General features: G+C 38.7%; 4 protein-coding genes across 8 annotated transcripts in view; 3 read left to right on the top strand and 1 right to left on the bottom strand.

The window, feature by feature from the left end:
* The window catches only part of coro2aa (coronin 2Aa), a 36,838-nt gene extending 32,124 nt beyond the window's left edge, over positions 1-4,714 (top strand). For both annotated transcript variants that reach the window (XM_039808888.1, XM_039808897.1), the window contains exons 11-12: positions 186-445; positions 1,868-4,714. In XM_039808888.1, coding sequence (XP_039664822.1) covers positions 186-445; positions 1,868-2,008 — 401 coding nt within the window. In that variant the 3' untranslated portion in view covers positions 2,009-4,714. The remainder of the gene's footprint in view (positions 1-185; positions 446-1,867) is intronic.
* A 916-nt stretch (positions 4,715-5,630) lies between these two features.
* anp32b (acidic (leucine-rich) nuclear phosphoprotein 32 family, member B) lies at positions 5,631-13,972 on the bottom strand. Its single transcript, XM_039808931.1, has 7 exons — positions 13,725-13,972; positions 11,195-11,344; positions 10,957-11,079; positions 10,392-10,584; positions 9,680-9,804; positions 9,514-9,580; positions 5,631-6,304 (listed from the first exon to the last, which is right to left on the bottom strand). The coding sequence occupies exons 1-7, from the start codon at positions 13,776-13,778 to the stop codon at positions 6,222-6,224; spliced, it is 795 nt and encodes a 264-aa protein (XP_039664865.1). The 5' UTR covers positions 13,779-13,972; the 3' UTR covers positions 5,631-6,221.
* A 1,977-nt stretch (positions 13,973-15,949) lies between these two features.
* hemgn (hemogen) lies at positions 15,950-18,533 on the top strand. Of its 2 annotated transcripts, none has more exons than XM_039808919.1 (4): positions 15,950-16,385; positions 16,736-16,814; positions 17,294-17,883; positions 18,042-18,533. In XM_039808919.1, exons 1-4 carry the CDS (start codon positions 16,322-16,324, stop codon positions 18,152-18,154), a joined length of 846 nt encoding a protein of 281 aa, XP_039664853.1. In that variant the 5' UTR covers positions 15,950-16,321; the 3' UTR covers positions 18,155-18,533. The 2 variants fall into 2 exon arrangements, with proteins under 2 accessions (XP_039664853.1, XP_039664844.1); XM_039808910.1 differs by having other exon boundaries at positions 15,953-16,385; positions 16,736-16,826.
* A 937-nt stretch (positions 18,534-19,470) lies between these two features.
* trmo (tRNA methyltransferase O) lies at positions 19,471-24,647 on the top strand. 3 transcript variants are annotated; one of them, XM_039808877.1, is made up of 7 exons: positions 19,471-19,656; positions 19,916-20,049; positions 20,721-20,895; positions 21,459-21,616; positions 22,247-22,855; positions 22,938-22,951; positions 23,059-23,580. In XM_039808877.1, the coding sequence occupies exons 1-7, from the start codon at positions 19,568-19,570 to the stop codon at positions 23,068-23,070; spliced, it is 1,191 nt and encodes a 396-aa protein (XP_039664811.1). In that variant the 5' UTR covers positions 19,471-19,567; the 3' UTR covers positions 23,071-23,580. The 3 variants fall into 3 exon arrangements, with proteins under 3 accessions (XP_039664811.1, XP_039664801.1, XP_039664792.1); XM_039808867.1 differs by having other exon boundaries at positions 22,938-23,580; XM_039808858.1 differs by lacking the exons at positions 22,938-22,951; positions 23,059-23,580 and adding an exon at positions 23,901-24,647 and having other exon boundaries at positions 19,472-19,656.
* Positions 24,648-24,877: the final 230 nt, after the last annotated feature.

Here is a 24,877-nt window from a genome sequence, read left to right as displayed (position 1 = left end):
TTCCTGTATTATCAGTGGTGGAAGAAGTAAAAGTGCATCAGCAAACTTAACATTGTAGCTGGTCGAGGTAGGGCTGATTTGAACTACTTTATATACTGTCAGGTAGTTTTAATTTATTATACTATGCTTTTCTGTCTCAGGATCATTCAGCTCAGCTTTCTCTTCTAACTCTCTTTCTCTCTTAGGTCCGGTGCTGATGTCTCTGAAGCCAGGTTGTCAAGTAGCAGAGTCGTACTCAGAGATGAGCAAGGGACTGGGAAACTCACTGGACACTCGCAGGTCTCACAGCAGACCAGGCGCCCTGCAACTGGCATACATTCAGGACCAACTGGGAACCAAAGACGGCAAGGAGGACAGCGGTAATACGGAGGACGACAGGAGTCGGATTCCTGTCAGCAACGGAGAAGACCTTGCACTTTGCTCTCCGCCCAGGACTGAGAATGAGGTACTGAATGATTTTGGTCATACTTCGAGTTTATGTTCTACTGTTTGTACAATGATCTTGTTTTCAAGGGCATCGGTCTAAAAACCATGTCATTGCTATTTATTTACAACCTAGTTAATTACGTTTTATTTATATCAAGTTCATCTTTGTGCTTTCCATAAATTTAAAGGAAGAATTAGAAATATGGCTTAAACCTTTGTATTGATAATGCACTGACAACCCTGACACTTATATTCACAGACTGCGATAAAGCTGTTTTCTATCCATAAAATTAAAATATAATAAAATGAATAAAGCATGACAAGACTTTAAAACTTGACTTTAAAAAAAAATCAAATCAAACAGTCGTCACTTTGATTGATGTTTAATTGGCATCTTTTCATTACAATAATAAAATTACACTGTCAGCAGTAAAGAAAAATATGAATTTAATGATTTCCCCCTAAAAAACATGCAGAGGAGGCTGATTAGTTTTTTGAGTCCTGTCAGGCTGCGTAAACAAGCTCCACCAATCAGGTTAGGGCTGTCTCTATGTGGCTTGAGAGGCAAAACCTTGGGTAAAAAAAAGTCCAATACTGTACCAGCTGCTGCTCAGAAAGCTTAAGGATAAGGCTGCTGATGTTCTATATTTTTTGTTATTGACAATAAATCCCATGAAAAGACCAAAACCAACATTAAAGTAATCCTACTTATGTATTGTCTCTCTTTTATTGCTCTGTGCCCATTGTCGTATATAGGGAAGTCGGAAAGTATTGGGAAATGGACTAACAAATTGTTGGTTTTGGTCCTTTCATGAGATATACTGCAATAACAAAAATATAGAATATCATCAGCCTTACCCTTAAATATTGCTGAGTACACTGTAATGATTGAAAGTGACCTAGATGAACGTATATAATTCAAATTCTAAATCAACATTCTAATGATTCACAGCTTCTTTTTTTTGCACGTCTATTTATTCTGTTTGAACCTGGTATTGCTGCAAAGTTGCAGATAAAGATTAGGCTACACTAATATTATTATATTATTAGTATTCTACTATTTGTAGAATTAGATTTCAGTGGTGGCTGTGTAGGATTGTTCCTGACTCGTGTGATCCGAACATTTCCAATAACTCCAGAGCATTGTCCCAAAAATGTATTTTATTACCAATTCTGTCTTAGCATAATGTTGTTGTACGCCTAAAGGACACAATTATTTTATTATTATTTCATCATTATTTGATGCCCTTATTGGATTGGCCTGTTGCCTTCATGTGTTTATGTTGAGTTATAGTCATTAAAGAAAGTTGATTTAATAAACAAAAGACTAACTCATTCAATGTGATGAATCACTTTATTCAAATAAAGGATTTAATCTCTCTAATGGAAGTTACAACCTTGATATATATTCCAATATATTGTGCATGTGCTTTGTCCACAGCTGCGTCTGAAGTTCCACAAGCAGCAGGAGGAAATCCGACGGTTGAGGGAGCTCCTCAACCAGAGGGACGTGCGCGTCAAACAGCTGGAGCTGGAGATTAAGAACATCAAAAACTCCCAGTCTCACCAGAGCTCACCTTAAGACTTGTCTGACCCATGGGGGTCACCTCCACCCCCTCGTGGAACACGTGCATTACTGTACAAACTTCCTAACCCCATCTTCACACCACCACACCTCTTCTTAAGGTCCTGACTCACCTCTTATCCTTTAATGAGCCCACTACTCACTGCACAGGGGTGATTTTAAACCTCAACTTTGTGTTTTCTTTCAGTCAGGTGCACATATTCTTTGTTCATATAAATACACACATTCTCACCTAGCTGTAACACGATTTAAAACTCTTTGCACCTGTCGACCTTCACCCTGTTTATTTTTTATGCTTCACAGCTATGCAAATTAATTGTATTTTTTAGCTTTTTTATGCTCTTTCTAGCTCAGAGATGAAAAAGGATGTCTGTGCCTGTCTTGACTGAATGATGGGGCTGTCTGCGTGTTGTTTAAAAGTTGTTGCAGGGCAGGAGCAGACATCCTGTGCGATAACGCTAATTTTTTTTTTTTATGCTTGGTGATTGTTTTTTTGTTTTAAATATTTAAACTACTGTAAGTGGAGATGGCTGTGGTGTTTTAATGTATGTGTGCTTGAATGAGAGTGATCTAAATGAATGACAATATCATTCCAGCTGTGTTGTTGCATTCCATTGAGCTGCATTTGTTTTTATTTTTGATGACTGGAAAATTTACTGGAAAATTGGCGAATAATCAACCCGTTTTACAGCAGCTATTGTGTATGCCAATTCTGTACCTGATGCTATGTAGCAGTTAAGTTTTTATATATTTATTTTAAAATGCAGTCAAAGGAAAATACCATTTAATCAAGTACTTGAATTCTTGGCGAATACAGCACGCAAACTGTTTAAAAAAGGATAAAAAGCCTGTTTGATTTTTTTCCTGATGTGGAGTCACTGTGAAGAAACTATTTAAAGCCATTGTAGAGCCAGAGTCTTGCACCACTTCTGGGTTAGTTTGGGATCCACTAGCTTTCAGTTATGAATGTATTTGGGTGTCTTTTATTGCTCTCTGTTAAATCTGAAACAGTTCATATTTTAAGCTGAAAGAGTATCTACTACTGTAGTGGATAGTATAGGTAAAATAGATTTTCCAGTAAATGTAATATATGATGATATATATTGTTATATATTATTATTCCTGGGTCAGGAACCTGCATCACCCTTTTGGGGTTCTAATTTGCAATAATGACCAGCTCTCTCTACATTATTCCTTACATATTATAATCTAAAATTAGAAAAAATTTGGTTAAATTGCACAATCCTACACAGGACCTGTTGAGTTGTTGAATGCTAACAAAATAATTATTGAGCTTTATAAACTATCTCCACTCAAGGTCTATTAATCGCTTGTTCTGGAGCTTTAAACGGTTTTCATTAGTAGATGAGGTTTATAAGTAAGTGGACCTTGAGTAGAGAGAGTTGTTTTTGTCAACTGCTGTTTCCAGTGACAATAATTAATTGTAAAGCTACATTTTAGGACAACAGGGATGATAAATCCTAAAACGGATAAGTAGAGATGTGTTTTTTAGAAGATGGAGAGATTCCCAGTATGATGGTTCAGCTTTGAAATAAGATTGTGGAACAGAAGTGATATAAATATTTTACTTACATGTGATAGGGAACTCATAAATGTTTTTTCAAGGCTTAGCTGTGATAATTTGTTAATGCAAAGACTTAAATAACCAGAATTGAGTACACACAAATTTACACTGAGCAGTTAGTAAAGTCTACCCTAATGGCACAGTTCTATAAATAGAAATGTGTTTTCCCTCAAGGTACTTCTCAGTGGTGTTCATAGTTTTTGCCACTGTGCTGTCAATTCATCATATTTGTTGCTTTCAGAATTTAAACATTCCCTTGTCTCTCATCTCTATGTGCGCCAACAGTTTTGTTGTTATTATTTAGATTTCCTCATGAGGGCAGTAGAAACTACACACTATAGCTTTAAGAGGAACAATTTTCTGATTGGCATGTAAATATGCATAGATGTTACAGAAGTGTTTGCAGATATATAACACAAACAATAACCAGATACAGCACAAATTATCATGCATGCCTGTATTTAGTATGTAGTCAGGAACACAATCGCCATAATGAAATTCTAGGCTTACATTTCATGGCCACTTGTCAAAGATTTGCCACATGGAAACTGCCACACCAACCCACACATTGCCTACAGACACACTGGCCTCAATACAATTGTGAACCTTTTGACCTCTGGCAGGACAGTTCTAGCACAGCTTCATCTCTGGCTGACTTTTGTCCTGGAACAGCAACACCCCGGCCAGTGTAAACTCCAAACCACCACTGCTGTTGGTGGACGGTGAACACATTCCCACTGTGTACTGCTGTTTTTACAGTCGGCCAGTGGACTTGCTCAAGGACTGATTTAGCTGTTTGACCACATCACAACAGTTGAAGGTGACAGTTTTTACTTCCAGAGCCATTCCAATCAGCTTAATCGTGTCCATGTTTTCCTCAATATTTATTCAAATGGGTTTTTTCCTCCATCCAATTTTTTTCTTTTTAATATTTTTATAATTGTTCTCCCTCTCAAAAGTCTGACTGGAAATGCAAATGAAAAAAGGATTGTTTAAAGTGTCTGCCAAAATTGTGCATTTAAAGAACAATCATTTGCTAGCTTGGGAATGAAATGCTTTATGTAGTTTATACCGCAAATAAATACTGCATATCTCTAGCTAAATAACAGAGCAGCTGCCATTTTTTGAGCTAATTTCTTCATCACTGTTTTTATAGTGACTGAACAGTCACACAGCAGAATTTATGATATAAACTCTTTACTGCTGGCCTATGTCACTGTGTGACCACATGGGCTACTATGGAACCTCAAAATGTTCAATATTAAAACCAAAAAATACATAAGTTGTGTATTAAAAATAAAGAAATTATTAAAACTAATGCTTTAATAATGTAATGTCTAATGTTATTTCATCATTAACTTTCATAACTACATTTATTGGATTTAACTTTTTATTTAATTGCACATTTAAAAAAAAATCCCTTTTTATTTATTTCATTAAGGCATTTTTCCTGATAACATTTCATGTCATTAGGTCACGTTTCCTCCTGAATCTTAAGCCAGCAAGTTCAACAACTGCTGCCAAATTTAGCCTACCAAAGCACAGTTTGATTAAATGTAAACTATTAAAAGTGAGAGTATTGGAATGGACTGCGGATGATTAAAATATAATGCATGTATTTTAATACTGCCGTCAAATGGAACTCGTGTGCTCAGTTATGACGTGGCAAGTAGTAGTGTAGCCTGCCCGATATGCTTAGTGTTCAAGTGGTTAAGTCGTGAGACATTTCACTCAATGGCTCAAACACATTAATATTAATATACTCTTCAGTAATCTGTTGACTATTTGGAGTCTCTGAGGCTGCAACATGTAGGTGGCCAACTTCTTTCATCTGTACATGATTGCCTGGCTTGCGTTTAAATTTTTAAAAAAAACGGGAGATTATATAAACCTGTCTTTTAAGACAACCTTTTCTGTGGACTGTTGACTACAGTCACTATAAGTGTAGAATAACAGCAGGGGTGGATGATGGCCGTCATTTTATAATTCTAGCTTTGGACACCAGTAAAGCAAGGCAGCAAAGAGAAAAGCACAAAATGTTAACATTTTATTTACAAAGTTTTTTTTTTTTTGTCATACAGAAAGTAAAAATGTAGCTACAACTTTGATTTGTGCAACAGGCAGCCACACTAAAAATCATGGCTCGCTGGTTGCACAGCTGCTATAGCAATAATTTTATTGGGAAAAATAAGGAACAGAAGAAAAAAAAATAGACAAAAAAAAGAGAAATAAACCCAACAACAAAAAATAATTCATCCAACAAAATATTAAAAGCACAGACCCAAAACTAGATACCAGTCCCAAAGTCCTCACACGGGAATACATAAAGAGGGGTCGACAGTGAAATTGTGGAATGCTGAGTGCTGGGCTGCCTGAGAACCTGGGGGCCGTGGGGTGGGTGAGGTGGAGGGTGTTGGGTGGCTCTCAGTTCCATGGTGGGGAGAAAAAAAGGGGTCGGCAGCTCCACTCGGCCCACCCATCCGGTACAGTCTTGTCCCATTAAAAAGAGCTCAGAGCTGGGGGTTGACGTGGATTACAAAGGCGGTGCGAGTTGTAGGAGGGCGGACGTTCGGGTTTGTGGGGGAGTAAGGGTAACTCGGAAAGCTCCCGTTTTCCGTTTTGCTCTTAATCATCGTCGTCGTCGTCGTCATCGTCGTCCTCATCCTCTGGGTCTCGCTTTCTCTTCTCTCCTTTGCCAGCTTCTGCTTCTAGGGGGCAAAGAGGAAGTATGTGTCACACTGGGTGCCAAGATGACAAACCTTCAATTTTAGCAAAACAGTGAATATAAATCTAATAGTTTATCTGCAGGCACTAAAACAGCAGCAAGACTCAGCCTAACCCTTTAATCATGCAGGACGAGTCACAGCACACTGGATTCATGTTTGTTTTTAACAATCTACATTTAAGTGTTACATATCTTATACATACACAGGGTTCTTAACATTTACTGTAACTTTAACAAACATCTTGAATAGCCTACTTCAGCATTGTCAAAGACATCCTCTCGTGGGATATTAGGGAGTGTGGGCAGTGTTTAAGAATGGTCACCATCATGTTTTGCTGTCTCTCTACATGATATAATGTTACATGATTAGGAGCTGAAAATAAACAGTGTCAGATATGCATCTTCAGTATTGACCTTTTTCAGGATTTAACTGGCCCTTTCCTTTTTCAGATGTTTTACACTCACACGCTTATTTGATTTACATTATCATACCGTTTTTAAAACAAGTGATCCAAGAATGTCTTATTTGAGTTACAGTGCCTTGCGAAAGTATTCGGCCCCCTTGAACTTTTCGACCTTTTGCCACATTTCAGGCCTCAAACATAAAGATATAAAACTGTAATTTTTTGTGAAGAATCAACAACAAGTGGGACACAATCATGAAGTGGAACGAAATTCATTGGATATTTCAAACCTTTTAAACAAATAAAAAACTGAAATATTGGGCGTGCAAAATTATTCAGCCCCCTTAAGTTAATACTTTGTAGCGCCACCTTTTGCTGCGATTACAGCTGTAAGTCGCTTGGGTATGTCTCTATCAGTTTTGCACATCGAGAACTGACATTTTTGCCCATTCCTCCTTGCAAAACAGCTCCGAGCTCAGTGAGGTTGGATGGAGAGCGTTTGTGAACAGCAGTTTTCAGTTCTTTCCACAGATTCTCGATTGGATTCAGGTCTGGACTTTGACTTGGCCATTCTAACACCTGGATATGTTTATTTGTGAACCATTCCATTGTAGATTTTGCTTTATGTTTTGGATCATTGTCTTGTTGGAAGACAAATCTCCGTCCCAGTCTCAGGTCTTTTGCAGACTCCATCAGGTTTTCTTCCAGAATGGTCCTGTATTTGGCTCCATCCATCTTCCCATCAATTTTAACCATCTTCCCTGTCCCTGCTGAAGAAAAGCAGGCCCAAACCATGATGCTGCCACCACCATGTTTGACAGTGGGGATGGTGCGTTTCAGGGTGATGAGCTGTGTTGCTTTTACGCCAAACATAACGTTTTGCATTGTTGCCAAAAAGTTCGATTTTGGTTTCATCTGACCACAGCACCTTCTTCCACATGTTTGGTGTGTCTCCCAGGTGGCTTTTGGCAAACTTTAAAACGACTACTTTTTATGGATATCTTTAAGAAATGGCTTTCTTCTTGCCACTCTTCCATAAAGGCCAGATTTGTGCAGTATACGACTGATTGTTGTCCTATGGACAGAGTCTCCCACCTCAGCTGTAGATCTCTGCAGTTCATCCAGAGTGATCATGGGCCTCTTGACTGCATCTCTGATCAGTCTTCTCATTGTATGAGCTGAAAGTTTAGAGGGACGGCGGGCCTCGTGAGATTTGTAGTGGTCTGATACTCCTTCCATTTCAATATTATCGCTTGCACAGTGCTCCTTGGGATGTTTAAAGCTTGGGAAATGTTTTTGTATCCAACCGGCTTTAAACTTCTCCACACCAGTATCTCGGACCTGCCTGGTGTGTTCCTTGTTCTTCATGATGCTCTCTGCGCTTTAAACGGACCTCTGAGACTATCACAGAGCAGGTGCATTTATACGGAGACTTGATTACACACAGCTGGATTCTATTTATCATCATTAGTCATTTAGGTCAACATTGGATCATTCAGAGATCCTCACTGAACTTCTGAGAGAGTTTGCTGCACTGAAAGTAAAGGGGCTGAATAATTTTGCACGCCCACTTTTTCAGTTTTTATTTGTTAAAAAAGTTTGAAATAGCCAATGAATTTCGTTCCACTTCATAATTGGGACCCACTTGTTGTTGATTCTTCACAAAAAATTACAGTTTTATATCTTTATGTTTGAGGCCTGAAATGTGGCAAAAGGTCGAAACGTTCAAGGGGGCCGAATACTTTCGCAAGGCACTGTATATTATGAGTGGTCAGTAATAGGTAGTAATGATGGGTCCGACCCACACACAGACGTGCACGAGCACCACTGCTTCAGAGCGGAGAAAGGACTGCAATTGTACTTCACGTCTCATTCACTGGTAAGCAAACACATAATATTATTGTACCGAATGTTTAAAAGAAACACGACTATTATTAGCAATGCGGTGACGACGCGCATTGACATCAGGCTCATACACGGGAGGGGTAGAGTACGCGCAGCGTGGCAGGTGACGGATGTTTTTTTGCTCCTTTGTCTGAGCCCATGCGTTATTTATTGCTGTCGGGGTGTAAATACCATTATAAACAACATATGCAAAAGTGTATATTGGGAAAAGTTATAATCCCTGCCTTTAAGAGTACACACAAATAGCAAAAATTTGAGAATTGTTGAATTCATACAAAGATAATTTTTTTTGTTGGCCTATATTTGATAGGACAGCTTAGACTTGAAAGGGGAGAGAGGGGGAATGTCATGCAGCAAAGGGCTCCAGGTCAGAACCGAACCCATGGCTGCTACGGCGAGGATTGGGCCTCTGTATATGGACGCACGCTCTACCAGGTGAGCTACCCAGGCGCCAGGGACTCAAATCTTAAGGAGTAAACTTAACAGTAAATGTACTACCGGCTTACTTTGAAGTTAGTAAATTGTGTGTATTATATGCCTCTATGGATTCTGGTCCCAGTCTGTAGTGGTCATTGCCATTACAGTTCTGTGCCTTTTTAATGAAGAAAAATCAAGTGATTCTGTCTAACCCAATCTGAAATATCACTCAAGTTTCCTACTTCATGCTCCCGAATTACAAGTTAGTATAAGCAATGCCCCACCTCTCAAGACAAAAAAACAAAAATTATTGTGGAGAGTTTAAAGTTGTGATATGAAGAGAGGTTGCAGGAGTGTTGTGTTGTACTTGTAGTTTACTGTGTTGAAGTCTTTGAGGTGCTTTCGGAATGCATTTTTTTTTATATGTGAAGGGCACGGTGTTCAAATCTACGGAAACGGTACATACCCTCTTCATCATCGTCGTCATCATCGTCTTCTTCATCTACTTCCCCATCCTGACCCAAGTCTTCCTCCTTGGTTAACAAAAATGTACAAATTAAAAAGGAAACGATGCATCCAAGCGCCTTGCAAGAAGATTTTCTGCCAAATAACATTAGCTATCTGTATATTACCTCATCTTCTCCGCTGACGTCATCATCATCCTCTTCTCCTTCTACCTCCTCCTCATCTTCCTCGTCCTCCTCTTCTTCGTCAAAGTCCTCCTCCTCTCCATCCTCATCTTCCTCCTCCTCTCCTTCTGCAATACAAAAGCAACAGTCAGTCAATCACAGACAGTGAAAAGTGGAATCATGCTTTAACTAATCCAACAGTTATAAACTATATTTTCAAAGTTAGAGACGCAGTTAATAATGGAAATCAAAACCAGACAGGCAGTCATGTTGAGGTTGAACTGTATTCTAATATTTAGCGGTAATATTCATCTCATATTGATATCTTTCCAGCTATTCTGGACTTAAAAAAAATAAAGTTTGTGTTGTTGTGTGACTTTGGTGTTTTAAAAAGGGTTAGTTCGGATTCACTTATTTCACACAAACTATCCGATTAAGGCAGCGGTAGAACAGCAACTCCCGTGTTCTGCCAGGTAAAATTACTGTTTTTGTCATAGGGAGTCTGGTAGCTTTAAAGAGAGCATATCGTATTGGTACTCCTGCCTGTTTCTCCAAACTTGGGAAGGTTCCAGCCGCCATCTACTTTAGGTAATACACCGACTATGGATAAGTACCTCATACAACCCCACTTCAAAATATCCCAACTATCTCTTTAAGGATATCCTTACAGCAGGAAGACCAGAGCCATCTCTGAGATATTAGAAGAACATCTTACCTTCATCTTCATCGTCATCTACGCCATCTCCGTCCACCTCTCCGTCAGAATCAGAGGCCTCCCTATCCTCCAGGTCATAACCATCAAGGTAGGTAAGCTGGGGCAGCAGCTTGAAAACACTCTCTCTGTAGTCATTCAGGTTTGTCACTTCACAGTTGAACAGGTCCAAACTCTTCAGGTTATCCAGCTTTTTCTGTTGATCAAATGCAGTCAAGTACTGTCGTGTTTAGAGTTAAAGGGTACACGATACTGATGTGTACTGAGCATTAGGTTGGGTGATATGTGTTATGAAACCAGCAGTGCTGAAATTAGAAATGTATATGCTATTTGTATGCTGTTGGATGAGTAATAACAGCTAATAAAGTGAAATCACATTATACTGAAACAGTTGCAGAACAAGATTTTGATTAATTGTTCAAAATGCTTTATCTAATTATAATGAATTTGGCATTAACATGAGATAAGAAAACAAAGCACAATGTCTGCAACAACCTAAGAAAGTATACACATTCTGTAGGCATGCAGATGGATATGTGTGGTGTTGCTTCTAAATGGAAATACATACCAACGGTTCCAATGTGCTGATGTCTTTCAATTTGTTGCCACTCAGATTTAGATGTGTGAGGTTGGGTAGTTTCTCTGCTAAAACATCAAGGCCGCCGCTAATTCTGTTGTCACTCAACTCCAGCTGAAAGATGGTAGAAGGAAATATTATTTATTATATTATTAAATATTAATTGTGTTAGCTGACACTAACACAATTCAGCTTGTAGATGGAGGTAAGAAGGTGAAACAATATTTACCTTTTTAAGTTTTCCTAGTTTGGGCAAGTTGGAGACTGACATTAAGCCAACATTTATCAAGCTAAGGAATTCCAGGTTGACAAACTCAGCTGTGAGGCCTTCGATTTTTCCTTCAACAGATCGACAATTGTCAAGGACAAGTTCTCGTACCTGAAATATAGAAAATTATAATATATCACATTCACATAAAAAATATCCAGTCGTATGCATAAAGTTAAACTATACATAGACCTACTGACCCATAACTACAATTTATTCTAAAACAAATTTATAATATAAATTATAATATCTAAAATATTTTACAAACTCTCCTTTCTAAAACAAAATGTAACTTTTGTAAACAAAACGACATAACCACAACGTGTTTAATAGGGGATGTTATTGTTATGCAAAATGGCCCTTTACTTTGTGTAACGTTATTAAAAAGGTATTTTGTAGTTTCTGTAAAATATCAGAAAAAAAAAGTCTAGAGGCGGAGTTAGTTTGAGTCAGTTAAAGGTGGTTGCGTAATTCAATATTGGACAAAAACGTTGCAAAAAAAAAAAAGTTGTTGTCAAACGTCAAAGATTACGATTTCTCAAGTAAAACACCGAAATGGATACTGTATCTTCATCTATATACACTTTCGTTTTTATTTTATCCGGGCACGACTGATAACATATTGATTTCATTGAAACGAGGAAGAGCAAAGCAGTAGCTACCCATGGCCTGCTGATGCAGTCACTAATGACAAATGCAATGATTTTTAGTGCGCTAGCTTGCTACAGGCTATCCATTGCCCCTTTTAAACGCTGCCGTGCAGTAGAGGAGCAGCTACAGAGGTCTGTCTGCCCGCCATTAGCCAACAGCAACGGAAAGGATTGCGAATACACCCTTAGTAAAGACTCGCTTTTTCGTTAAACCAGCTTTCATTTGGGAAGTGGAGTATTCTTTGTCGTCGAGCGAACGACCGGTGTTGCCAGTTTGTTACAGGGTACAACATCGTTTTCAGGTCGAAGTGGCGAAGGAGATATATTGAGAACGGAAATTTAGTAAAAACAAAGATGGAGACAGTTCCTTTCTCCCAGAGCTTCAAAGACGACAGAATGACAACATGGCGATTCCTGAGATACAGTAACGTTATGCAGTTCTCTGAACAATTCAATGGCAAAAAAGTGCTGTTTAGAAAGAGTCATTATCGTTAGTTACACATTAACGTGATCTGAGTCATTTTTCGATGTTAAATTAGTTTTATTTCATGCATGAGTCGAGAGGAAACGCCGACCGTCGAGTTTTTGTCTGCCCACGCATCAAGCGCGGTGCACCGGATCTCCTTGCATTCAAGCAGGCTGGCTCGGTTAATGAAGCCGCTGGCGAACTAATCGATCCGCTTTAGTTGCAAACAACAAGTTTAGCTCTGATGACAAGTAACGTTACTAGACGATTAATCGTTGTCTTGACGTTTTAATTTTACAACTGGATGTATTTTTGTTGTCTTTGACTAGTGTAGCGAAGGGGGTAATGTGGCGGGAACAAAAACACCAAGTTAGGTGGCTGCTGCTGCCTGAATGACTCCGAATCATCTGATCACCAGACTTCATTAAATAAGTGCAATATTTAGATGAGTAGCTAGATGCCAGGATATGAAAGGGTAACGTAACTGCTATGCGAGCGTGTAAGTATTTTGGGGCAATAAATTGCTGCACACTCCCTTTAAAAAAACAACAACTTACAAATCGCAACAGTTTAAACGTGGCTTTAAACAATTCACGGTAACAGGAATAGTTGGCTATTTGCTACAGTTTGTGTAAACATCAACTGGCTAGGATTATAGTAACAGTGGCTTAACGTTAAGTGCTCAAGGTATGGATGACTCGTGAATCAAGTGACTGTTTTTTGTTGTCGCTGCTGAATCTGCCCATTTGATATTAACGTACTCTAACGTTAGACATTTCAATATGTAACTCGTGATCGGCGATGGCCCGTTTACATGTAACAAAAACTACATTTTTAACACGAACGCCTTGAAGTTGTAAAGAGCATTTGTGATTTAAAAAAAGAGCCCCATTTTAGCAGTAATGCTAGCAGCAAACATGGCTTCCAAGGTCTGTATGAAATATACCGCTCTGTGAATGCCAAACGCGGCGCAGGAAGCAAATTTCCTAATATATCAGCGTAAAAAGAAGTTTACTAATCGTGGTACAACGGGGGAGTCGAGCCGAATCGTGTGTGCACCACTGACCAAGGAGGCTGCGAAACGGTTAAAGCACTGCAATAATGCCAGCAAGCTTAGGAATCGCCGTTTCAAAGTAACGATTGAATACAGCTTTTCTCCTCTCGTTGCCCCTATACGCCCAATCCAGAACAGTATAAAGGATTAAGCTTGTTGTGCGAGTGTTTTCCGCCCTATTATACACGAGAAACATAATCTAAAGCCCATGTGGTCACCATTACGTTAGCCACACAGGTCACTCGCAAAGCAAAAAAGTAGCAAGCTGGCTAGCAAGGCTAGCCAGAAAACTAAGGGTTGGTTTTAAAAAGCACGACTCACATCAGACGGTGTCCTGTTTCTTAGCTCCAAGTGGATCCTCTTTTTCATGTCCATCTTGCCCTATGAAAGTAAAACTTTTCTCGTGGGTTTTGGTGGGATCTTCAGTCCAAAGGCAGAGATGCCCTAATGGAGGGAGAATATAGGACTGTATAATGAACTGAGCCAAACGCTAAGTTAGTCGGAGAGAGGAGAAACCATGGAGGGAAACGGGACTGAAACAAAATATATGCTCAACAGCGCCATCTGCGTCCAGAAACGCCCATCACCTCTAAAAGGCATTGCAGTCACAAAACATGACGCTGCCCCGAAACAGTGTTGTGGTGCAATTTATTTCTGCGAGGAAAGTGATGTAGGCCTACTATGTTTAGTGTTTAGTGACAACCTTTTGTCTGTAAAGTCAGTTTTATTAAATAAAGGCATGCAGAATACATGTACAGTTTACGCAAAATAGTAATTAGACGTCGATAAAGTAGGTCATATGGTCAACGTTGTTTATCTGCCTAACTTAAAGTTTCATAGCTTGAAAGCCTTCCCGCGTTTGATACATTTAACATAATATTGTTATTGTTTCATATTGTATGTGTAAATAAGGCGAACATCTAACAACACGAAGTCCTGCTATGATTACTACTTAAACCTGTTGTCTTCCTTTGTTTAGCAAATGCATACTTGTAGCCTATAATTGAAGCCCAGTCAATGATACATTTGTAATCTGTGTCACCATTTTGATCAATAAAGTGCACAATGGATAAATTGTGTTGTACGTTTGGTTCATAAATGCCAGATTCATTTAACCGTTTGGACACACTGCGAGAAAGGAGGGGTGTGTTTGGTTTGCAGTAAAGCGAGCATTGTATATACACATGGAGAGTAGGGCACCCCTTCCGACCCCAACCCCCCTTTTACTTCCTGAGACACCAGAGCCCTCAAGTAGAAGTCTACTGAGTAATAAAAAGGAAATTGGATTGGAAAAGTAATTGTGGATTTTTAAAAATTGAAATATGAATCAACAATTTTATTCTGGGTTTTGGTAAAATTATGGATATATTTTTAAGGTTAGTAGTATAGTAAAGATTTAACATAGGATGTCACCTGTCCAGGGTACATTATTTAAATAGTTTTTGGCCTTGTGCAAGTTGTATGTAGGTTTTAAATCAGTTTTTGGTAGTTGAAAATGTACTCCAGAAGATGGCACTGTAATATCTGCTTTGCCATTCCTCAAATATGAGTTTCATTGTTCAACGATATGGATGTGTGTGTCAGTGACAGCCCTTTTTGCTTGTGGCTGTAACAGTAATGCTGGTAATAATCTGTAATTTAGAAAGACGTGCATACTTGGAAGGAGTCCATTCTTGTGTCGGTTATCGGCGTAAGAGTTAACCGTGTGCAGCATCCTGTGGTCTTTTGGTCAGCTGGAAGTCAATATTGATACTGGAGGTGCTGCTAAATGTTCAAGGTAGTTTAAATGTGTGACTGTGTGTTTTTGTTAGAATTTTACAATGGGACAGTTAGTTCTTCTCAGTCAGTGTATCCCAGAGAAGGAAGTTATACTACTTGGCATTGTATGGCCTTGCAAGATTGAAATCTACCCTGGATAAAACAGGTGAAGGTGCAAATTTTCTACTGCAAAAAAGGCATTTTTTTGCAGCCATAAGTTAATCCATAAAGAATGTACTACACAAAACAGACAGTTTGGATTGACATACAGTTATCTATACTTTTAGAAAGAGTATGTAAATTGCAAGATGCTCCTTGAATTTAACCAAGAGACCCTCAAACATTCCCCCTACAGTGCTGGAGGCAGTTGGCAGTTGAGTGTTATTGACTCTGCTGGACAGCTTCTTTCTCTTGAGTGGCTCAAACACACACACACACACACACACACACACACACACACACACACACACACACACACACACACACACACACACACACACACATCAGGGCTCAATGTGCTGGGAGAAGATTGAGAACACACCCCAACTGAGCAGCTCTCCACCTGTGCGATAAGATGTATGCCCTTACTGCAGTTGAAGACATGCTTTCTTGCTTAGTCTCAGGATGTCTGATGCCTTCTCAACACAGTAGTCAGATTCAGAACTTCTTTTAACTCTTGACCTGTTTTGTTCCCTCCCAACATTAGGCAGTCATTAAATAATTGTCTATATAAATTCAGTGAAATTATACTTTTGCCATTGCTAAGCAACAGCGAAAACAGAAGAGTCCTTTCTATTTTCTAGTCTGTTTATTAGTTTAATTAAGACATGTTAGTCTAATGAGCCAACTTCTGTGTATTTCCCCCTTTACCACATAGCCTACATATTTTATCCCTATACACGCTGCTCTCAAACAACTTGCTCCAGGCTTCTCTCTCTCTCTCTCTCTCTCTCTCTTTGTCAATGCTGTGCCAACTCCTCCAGCTTTACAAATATGATAAGACCAAAGCTACAAGAACTCTTCCAGCACTATGGTAATGGTTAACCAGATAATTCATTTTGGGGTGGGACTAGAAAACAGTCAGAAGTTATTCTGTCTTCTTTTCCATGCTAGCCTGTCTTAAATGAGTTGAATACGTTCATACAGTAGCAGGACTCAGAATGGAGGAGACATTGCAACCAGAGAAGCAGGAGTCGGAATATAAAAATCCGAATGAGGACCAAGGTAACTTTTAAGATTTACTTCTCTTCTACTTCAGTAGTTCCACACTAGAAATTTGGGTGAACAGTTCTTCATTTGCAGACTGTGTGGTGTCTTTTGGTCAACTCAGACAGAAATAGCTAAGCTGCTGTTACTACAAATGAGAGAAGACATGTTTAGTATTTCTGTATTTTAAACCATAGTGTGGACATGTTTCAGTCTTACCAGTGTGTAGCTGGAAGGAAAAAATGTCTATAAACCACATCTTTAAATGCCATCAGTCATCCACATTTGCCTGTCATGCGTGAAAAATACTGCTCTGCATGTCTATAATTTCATACTGCCCTTGTAAGCATGGTTTCTCTGTTTTATAGGAGGGATCTGTCGCCGATTGCGAGACAGGGATCTTCTCAGGAAGAGAAAGGCTGAAGCAGAAGAGAAGGAGACTAACCAGTGGGTTTTGGGGTAAATTTATAGAAAGGCACAGCCAATGTTAGTGCATTGACCTACATTTACAGCTATGTTCATTTGGAGTAACCATTAGTTTAGCAGTGCAGACCTAGAAATCTACAGTATATACCAGTGTAATGATACAGTAAATAATTGTCTTAATGCAATGGGGTGTGGGGGGTGGTACAATTTTAGCATTGGTTAGAAATGTTTATATAAGGCTTTATTAACAAAACTTACTTTATAAAACACTGTACTTCCCAATGCTTAGTTACATCATTATCAGCACTCCAGGTGCTTATCACTTCTCTGCTTTATATTGAATATGGAGCAAGAGGAAACCAAAGGTTGCTCTTGTGTTTCTATTGACACCCCAGATCCAGGTCAAGGACTTTGTACTATTAGCTTAGCAAAAGTATCACAAAGAGCTGTATCAACGTCCACTGCTTTTGAAGTTGATTACAATTGTTGTATTTTCTCAGGGTGGAGAGCCAGAGGAAAAGACCCAGGGCTGAGAGTGGCATGAAGAGGAGAGGGAGGCCCAAGAAGAGTGAGCCCACACCCAAGATATCTGTCATTCTGGAGGAGCCAGCAGTGCCTCAGGAAGCTCCTGCAGTGGTAGTGGTGCCTGAACCTGCTGAGGTCATCCCAGATCAAACACCAGGCTCTCTAGCCCCCTTACTTGCTCCGGAATCACAACCATCATCTGTCCTTGCTGCCCCTGCACCTCTGCCAGTGCTTGGATCCATCCAAAGGCCTGTCTTTGCTCCTGATCTGACTTCTCCATCTCAAATTTATCCAACTCCAGTCCTTTTTTCACCCTCAGCTTCTGCTCCATCTCCCGCCAAAGCCCTAGATACGGCTCCAATCCCTGTCCAAGATTCGGCTCAAGTTCCAGAAGCAGTCCCAGTCCCAGTCCTGACCCAAGCCCCTGTTGCAGCTGCAGCTCCTTCCCAAGTGGAGACCTTCTTCACAGAGTCACAAGGCAGGGAGGCCCTGAACCTGATTGAGGACTTGGGCCCAGATGAGGAGGAAGACATCTCTCCATCTCAGGACAAAAGATCTGATGAAGGTAATAAAGACGACATTTAGACTGCAAGGAGAATGAATGGTGTGGAAAATAAGACATTTTAAAGACATTGCCTCGTTAAAGGATTTTCATTTGTCTTATTTTTTTGTCTTAATATGAACTGTATCCTGTCTTGTTTTCTCTCTCTTTTTTAAATTTAGATTTGATTGAGACACCGTCGATCACTGTACCTGAACAAAACAAAATGTTCTCAATTCCAACGATGTCCTTGACTCCTCCTCCACAAAAATATTTCCCAGGAAATTTATTCTAATTTTCTAAAGCACATTTCTCAGATACTGCCTCGGCTCAGAATACAACCATTTAGTTTGTATCTGAGTATTATTTTGGTTAGTGTGCAGCCTGTTGGTTGAAGAGAACCAACATATTGAGCATATGTATTGCTTATTTGACAACTGAATGAATTCAAACCAAACCAAACCTGTTTGTATTCTTATTTATTCTGGTTTGTGCATCACTTTCGAAGCTCACAAATTCTATTTTGCATTTAGTAAACAGCAAATTCTGCCTGCTTTTATTTAATAGTAAATGGTATAAATCACTGGTAAGGATGTATTTGTAATTATGGGTTTATTTGAATTTTGTAAAAGTTGTTTTTCACCTAATAAAATACACTGCTTACCACCCTCTGACTGTGACCATTATTATCATTATTAGTACGTATGTGATAAATCTATGATCAATAATAAAATAAGACATCCTTTAAATTAATACATATATTTTTATCCCTCTATTTTCAAAATGTGTGAAGACCATAGATTTATACTGGTGTTTTGTACAGGCTCTTTTGAGACTATCATGCTTTCATTTCATATCATTATTATTATTATTATTAATTATTATTATTATTATTGTATGTGTTATATATATGTTATGTATATATGTGTTTTTTTTGCTTTGTTTTTATGGTAATGTTTTCTATTTGTATTTAATGTTCTTGTATTTTAATTTATTGTATTGTATTACATTTTATTGTGAAGCACTTTGTGATTTTTATCTGTGAAAGGTGCTATACAAATAAACTTTACTTACTTTGTAATTTTTTAACTTAGATGGAGAAATGAACCTATGGTCAAATTTCACTCCAATAAAATACAAATACTAGTAGTACTAAGTATATTTTATTACTGCTTACAGTGTGATTAGAATAGCTGTATTTAATCTGTGCCTTGTTTGTTCAGGCCTGTGTAACTGGATATTTCATCTGCCTGTTTGTATATTTTGTTATATTGCTGGTAGTACTTAACTCAACAAGACAGTGACAGATACATGTGAGATTTGTAATTGTAGGGAAACTGTAAATGTGCTAATAGGTTGTAGGAACTTTATTGTATAAAGAGATTGAAGGACAGGGTGGTAGATATGGGAAGGGAGTGGAGCATTAAAGGACTGTTAGAGGTTACAGGTATAAAGGGTTTTATTTAATTATTTAAATAAAACAGGTTTAATATCCAGAATATACTTTCTTATAGGTTATTTTTGTGGGATGCTTGTTTAAAGTCATGATATTACACACTCCGGTACAGTAGGAGGCGGCACCTTAAACGTTGGTTTGTAGCCCACTAATAAAACTAAAGAAGAAGAAGAGAAACTCGCACGTGTTGTTTTTAACAGCTAGCTAACTTTTTTTCCAGAACTGCTTTTTATCATTCTTTATATCAGTAAGATGAGTTCTCTATGTGACTGCTGCGGCGAGCATATTAATAAACTGAATCAGCAGATTTCTGTGATGAGAAAAGAAGTCAAGAACCTGAGGTATGTTCACGTAACAACGTTACGTTATTGAAGAATGGGAGATATGAATCTACTTTTAACCGTTGTAGCAGTCAATTAACGTTTTGTGTGTTACCTTCAATAGACATTATATTAATATTCAACGCTATTTTCCCTTTGTAGACATTAAGTTGAATTGCATTTCCTTGTGTTTCTTTGCTGACTTCCCTTTCATTAAATGTTATTTGTATTTCTTTTGACATGATATTTAACTTACTGGTATCTGATTCTTCTTTAACAGGCAGATGTTGGACAGTGCAGTTAGAGCTCATCGAAAACATATGATATCCATTCAGTCTGCTGTGGCAAAGACTGGACTCCGTGAACCTGACAAAGACCAGACACCAGCACCGCCACAGGCTTCATTAGAGAAAGGTAGTTAGCACAACTGTAAAGTCACCCACAAAAGTATTAAAGTAATATTTTTTTCCCACCAGAACTTCCTCATATCATATTTTTACCACTGCATCACATCATATAAGCTATATAGTAATTATATTATTATATTGTCTTTTAACTTTATTTATCCCAAATGATGCTTTGGTATTATCTATTAATCTCTCAGATATTGTTTAATTGATTGATTAGTAATTTAGTCACAAGAAAAGTTAATCAATCAAAACTGGCGACATCTTTAAATTGCTTAATTTGTTTGACCAACTTTCCAAAATCCAAAGGTAATGCAGCAAATATATATATTTTTTTGCTGCATTTCTCTGATATCTATTATCCCAAGGAAAATTGAAATTGAAAAAGTGCAACAATTGTAGTACAAAGTAGGAAAGAGTGCAAGTATAAAATATCAATAATAATCTATATCAAACAAAAGATATCCAACATCCACAAAATTCTAAATTTACACTTTGCCAAAAATATAAAGAAGGTTGACTGTAAGGTTGATTCTTGCTGAGTTGCATATAAATATGTATGAGAAGAAGATATGTAGTTCAATAAAAATAGCCAAAAAAAAGTGTAAAAATCAGTGTTACACATTTTCTAAAATGTTATTAACTGAAACAATGTTGTTATCTGTGTAACACTGGCAGGAAACATCCAGACAGTCCCGATTGGTTACATCAGTTCCTGTTTCTCTGTGAAGAATGGGACTCCCAGACAGCCCACCATTTGTGGCCCCTCAAGGGCTGAACTGCGCATCCAGCAGAGTGTCTTCAATAACCCTGAGCACGCTCTGGTGGGCCTGGAGCAATACTCCCATGTCTGGTAGGTCTCATACAGTTGGTGTACTGCATATGTATGCTGTACATCTTTCCCAGTCCAGTCCATGGTTTGAGGTTGCTATTACCCAAAATATTAGCGTAAAAAAAGTGTTGTTGCTGGTTTCTAAGCAATGTTTTTCATTCCACTGACAATTGCTCAAAAGGAACAATGTTGTGATATTGAAGCACGTTGGGGTTAAATTGCTGAATGTGGGTTTTTGAGGTGTGCCTACAAACGTTTTTTCATTTCAACCTTCAGCAGTTATAAATACAGTTGATGTCCAGAGTCTACACCAAAACTTTTGATTTTATAATTTGATTGCTCTGAAGCATATATTTAAACTTTTTATAATGCGTTTCATTGAGACATTTTTAGTCTATTGCTGACCTTTCCTTGCTTGAATGAGTTGTCTTTTACCTGTCTAATAAGACCGCATTAAGCCACGTTGGACTGGTATTAAAAGCTGTATGAATAACATAAACCGCCTCTGCACAAATAAAGACTTTGTGTATTCACTGTTCATTTCATGTCATCTGTGTGACTTTCCCTATTTGGTCTCCCTTCAGGATCATCTTTCTCTTTCACAAAAATGGGCACTTGAGCTACAGAGCCAAAGTGAAACCTCCCAGACTCAACGGTCAGAGAGTTGGTGTGTACTCGACACGCAGTCCCCACCGACCAAATGCCTTGGGCCTAACTCTAGCTAGACTTGATAAAATTGTAGGTGAGTGTCATTAACAAAAATGTGTCTTCAATTGCTAATTGTGTCTTTGTGAGGACACATGTTCAGATTTAGCCGAATGGAAATGTATAGACTATTTTTCACTGCTTGCAGTTACATGAAATATACTAGAAGTCTAAATGTTCAGCTGTTAAATTTAACCTCAGCTACAGAAAGAAGTTCGCCAGGGTAAACCCTGACGAACTTCTGGCAAATTTGAGATTTGCTCAGCAAGTCAGTCTGGCAAAGAGCCCATTCAAACCCATTTCCAATGTCCCCAAAATTGAGGAGCCAATCACAACCGCTGAGGCGGACTTTACACCAATCACAACCGTTGAGGCGGGCTTTACGCGACGACGATAGCGCAGCGATGGCGAGCAGCTTTTTGGTTACATTCAACATGACGGCTACCGAAGCGCAGTGTCACCCGGATCGTTGGTCTGATTGGTTGGACTATCCAATGCGCCCAGAGGCATTTGAGCGGCGTCTGTTGGTAACGCCCCTTTGGAAATGAACTGTCAATGAACCTTTCCCAGACCCACTCTCAGTTACAGCTGAGAAGGGTCTGGTGTCAGCCAGGCTAGAAAGAAGTAGCTTTATAGAAACTAATGCATTCTCTCCTTTATTTTCTAGGTGATACAATACATCTGTCAGACATTGACATGATTGCTGGCACCCCAGTCCTGGACATCAAACCCTTCATCCCAGAGTACGACTCCCCCCACACAAGGGTGGGCTCAGAGCCTCATGATTCAAACACAGACCAACCACAGGCGACTACTGTGGCACTAAACGAGACAACAGATATATTAAACCTTCATAAAGACTCTGATGCTCAGTCAGACCTAAAAAGTAAAATAACTGATGATGATAATGATGATGGTGACATAGAAAGTCCCCTCTCAATAGACAAATCTGAATGTGATATTCCAGTCACAGATTCACCTCAGTCAGTCAGTGCTCAGTTTTCCCTCCCCAAAGACCTACATGCTGTGCTGGAGGAGGTCAAGGCCTATGTGTCCCACAGAGACCTTTGCCAGAGTTGTGAGAGTGAAGATCAAGTTTCAGACTCTTCCAAAACCAAACCACCAGAGTCAATGGTGAACCACCCTTGCTATGGAGAGGAGGCCTACAGTACCATTGCTGGCTGGATCAAAGAGCCTCCTGTTGGCAGTCTGGAGGTGCGCTTTACCCCTCAAGCTGAGAGGGAGTTGGCAGACTTCCTTCCCACACACCTATCAGGTATGCCAAACTTAGTGTAAGCATTATAGTATATTTTTTAAGCCTGTTGTCACAAAGGGTGCTGTTGTGTTTCTGTCCGCAGGAGGGCGTTGTTGGGTAAGAGATGAATATAAAACGGCCGTTCAGAATCAGAATCTGCTAAAACATACAGGGATTTTTACTCTTTAAAGCTATAGTGTGTAGTTTCTGTCTCCCCCATGAAGAATTCTACGTAATGACAACAACACTGTTGGCGCGTCCACATGATACAAACCTTACGTGACCACGCACCGCCCCCACGGCCCCTTCACACAGTTGCCAGTAGTAAAGGAGGACACAGAGGATTAAAAAAACATGATGGACTCTGTGGTAATTATCATCACTCGAGTTTCTGCACGGGAAAGTCACTGGACAACACAATCTTATGATTATAGCCATACTGAAAAATACAGTTGTGTGGAGCTGATAGTCTTCATTAGCTTTGTAGCAACTCATTTAGCAATGGCTTGAATGTAACAGACGTTCATTAATATCAAAAAGTTACACTAATGCTTTAAGTTGCTGTATGTATATAAAGCCACAACATCTCAGTAATGTGCAATATCCAGAAGTGCAATATCTAATCTGTCTCATGTTGTAGTTACAGCAAATGAATATTTTCTTTTATAATATATATTTATATGTATTTTGTCTGTTTTGTTTTTTACCTATAATTTTTAAATTAATAAATTTTTCTCTATTTCCAATTAGTGTTTTATGTGTGTATGTACTGTCAAGATTGATACCTAATTTCCTTGTTCTTCATTGTGCAATGACAATAAAGGAATTATATGCTTTCAATATACTTAGACACAGAACAATTTACAGTAAGATAGAAATAGACAAAATTAACAAAAGCATGAAATAAAATTGAACTAGTATATACAAAGTACGTGAAAAATGTGTGTGAAATGTCATGTTCTGTATATGCATGTACAGTATGCGTTCTACATACAGTACAGCTTGCAGGATTAATATGACAATGATGATTTGTAGCATAACAAGAGTGCACGTGTATGTCACACAGGACCCTCTGAAGGTGACAGACCAAGGTTCAAGTTTCTTCGCAGTTCAGAGGAGGCTGCTACCGCCATCAGAGGGGTGCTGTCAGCAGACCCACGGTCTGTCTACAGGAGGACACGCTGCAGAGACAGACTATTCTTCTTCACCCTGGACACGGCTGACATCACCTGCTGGTTTGGACAAGGCTTTGCTGAGGTACTACAGGTCCGACCTGTTGAGCAACACATTGCCTCAATGTGAGAAATCCTTTCAGTGAAAGCTTCAGAGCTAGAATGACTCAGTTTTCATATTTCTTGAGAAACAAAAACCGAGCCTGTCAAATGTTCAAGGGGATGGTGAGGTACATAAATTTCGTATAAGTGGATTGAATAAAAGATTTTCGAAACAGAAGTGCTTTTTTGTGCTTGTTCATGTTTTTTTTGTTTGTGACAGGAAGCTACAAGTATGCAGAAATGATAGATGATGTATATTTAGTTTATTTCTATCTCTTGGTCCAGTACAAATTATCTAGTAATTGGAGTTATTGCACAAATGTAATACATTTTCAAGTTCTTCTCATGAAGTATTAAAGGTTTGCCCACTTCTCACATACATGTTCATGATTAGGAAAATGGTTTACACGTTTATCTTTGGTCAAGACTTGTTCTGTACAGGTTTAAAAGTTTCTTTTATGTATGATTTTCATGTCTTTTTCCTAATTTGGATGAAGTGACTGACCTTTTAACCAAATGAATGATCATGAAAGAGTGGACTTATTTGTTTCTTCTTTATTATTTATTACTGGTATAACTCTGTAGTGGTGTATTTTTCAGTCAGAAAGAGGAAGGGAGTGAGAGGTGGTGTCGAAAGGACAAAGGAAACATGATTACGCTGTTAGATGCATGAATTAACATCTTCACAACCAGTCTTAAAATAACTTAAGGCAATGAATTTCATAACTCTGAGGTTAGGCTGAAGTAGCCTTGCCTTACTGTTTTTGTT

The sequence above is a fragment of the Perca fluviatilis genome, chromosome 1, assembly GCF_010015445.1.
Source record: "Perca fluviatilis chromosome 1, GENO_Pfluv_1.0, whole genome shotgun sequence".
Taxonomy (NCBI): domain Eukaryota; kingdom Metazoa; phylum Chordata; class Actinopteri; order Perciformes; family Percidae; genus Perca; species Perca fluviatilis.
The sequence above is the reverse complement of the archived record's forward strand: the minus strand, read 5'-3'. Positions and strand labels throughout refer to the sequence as shown.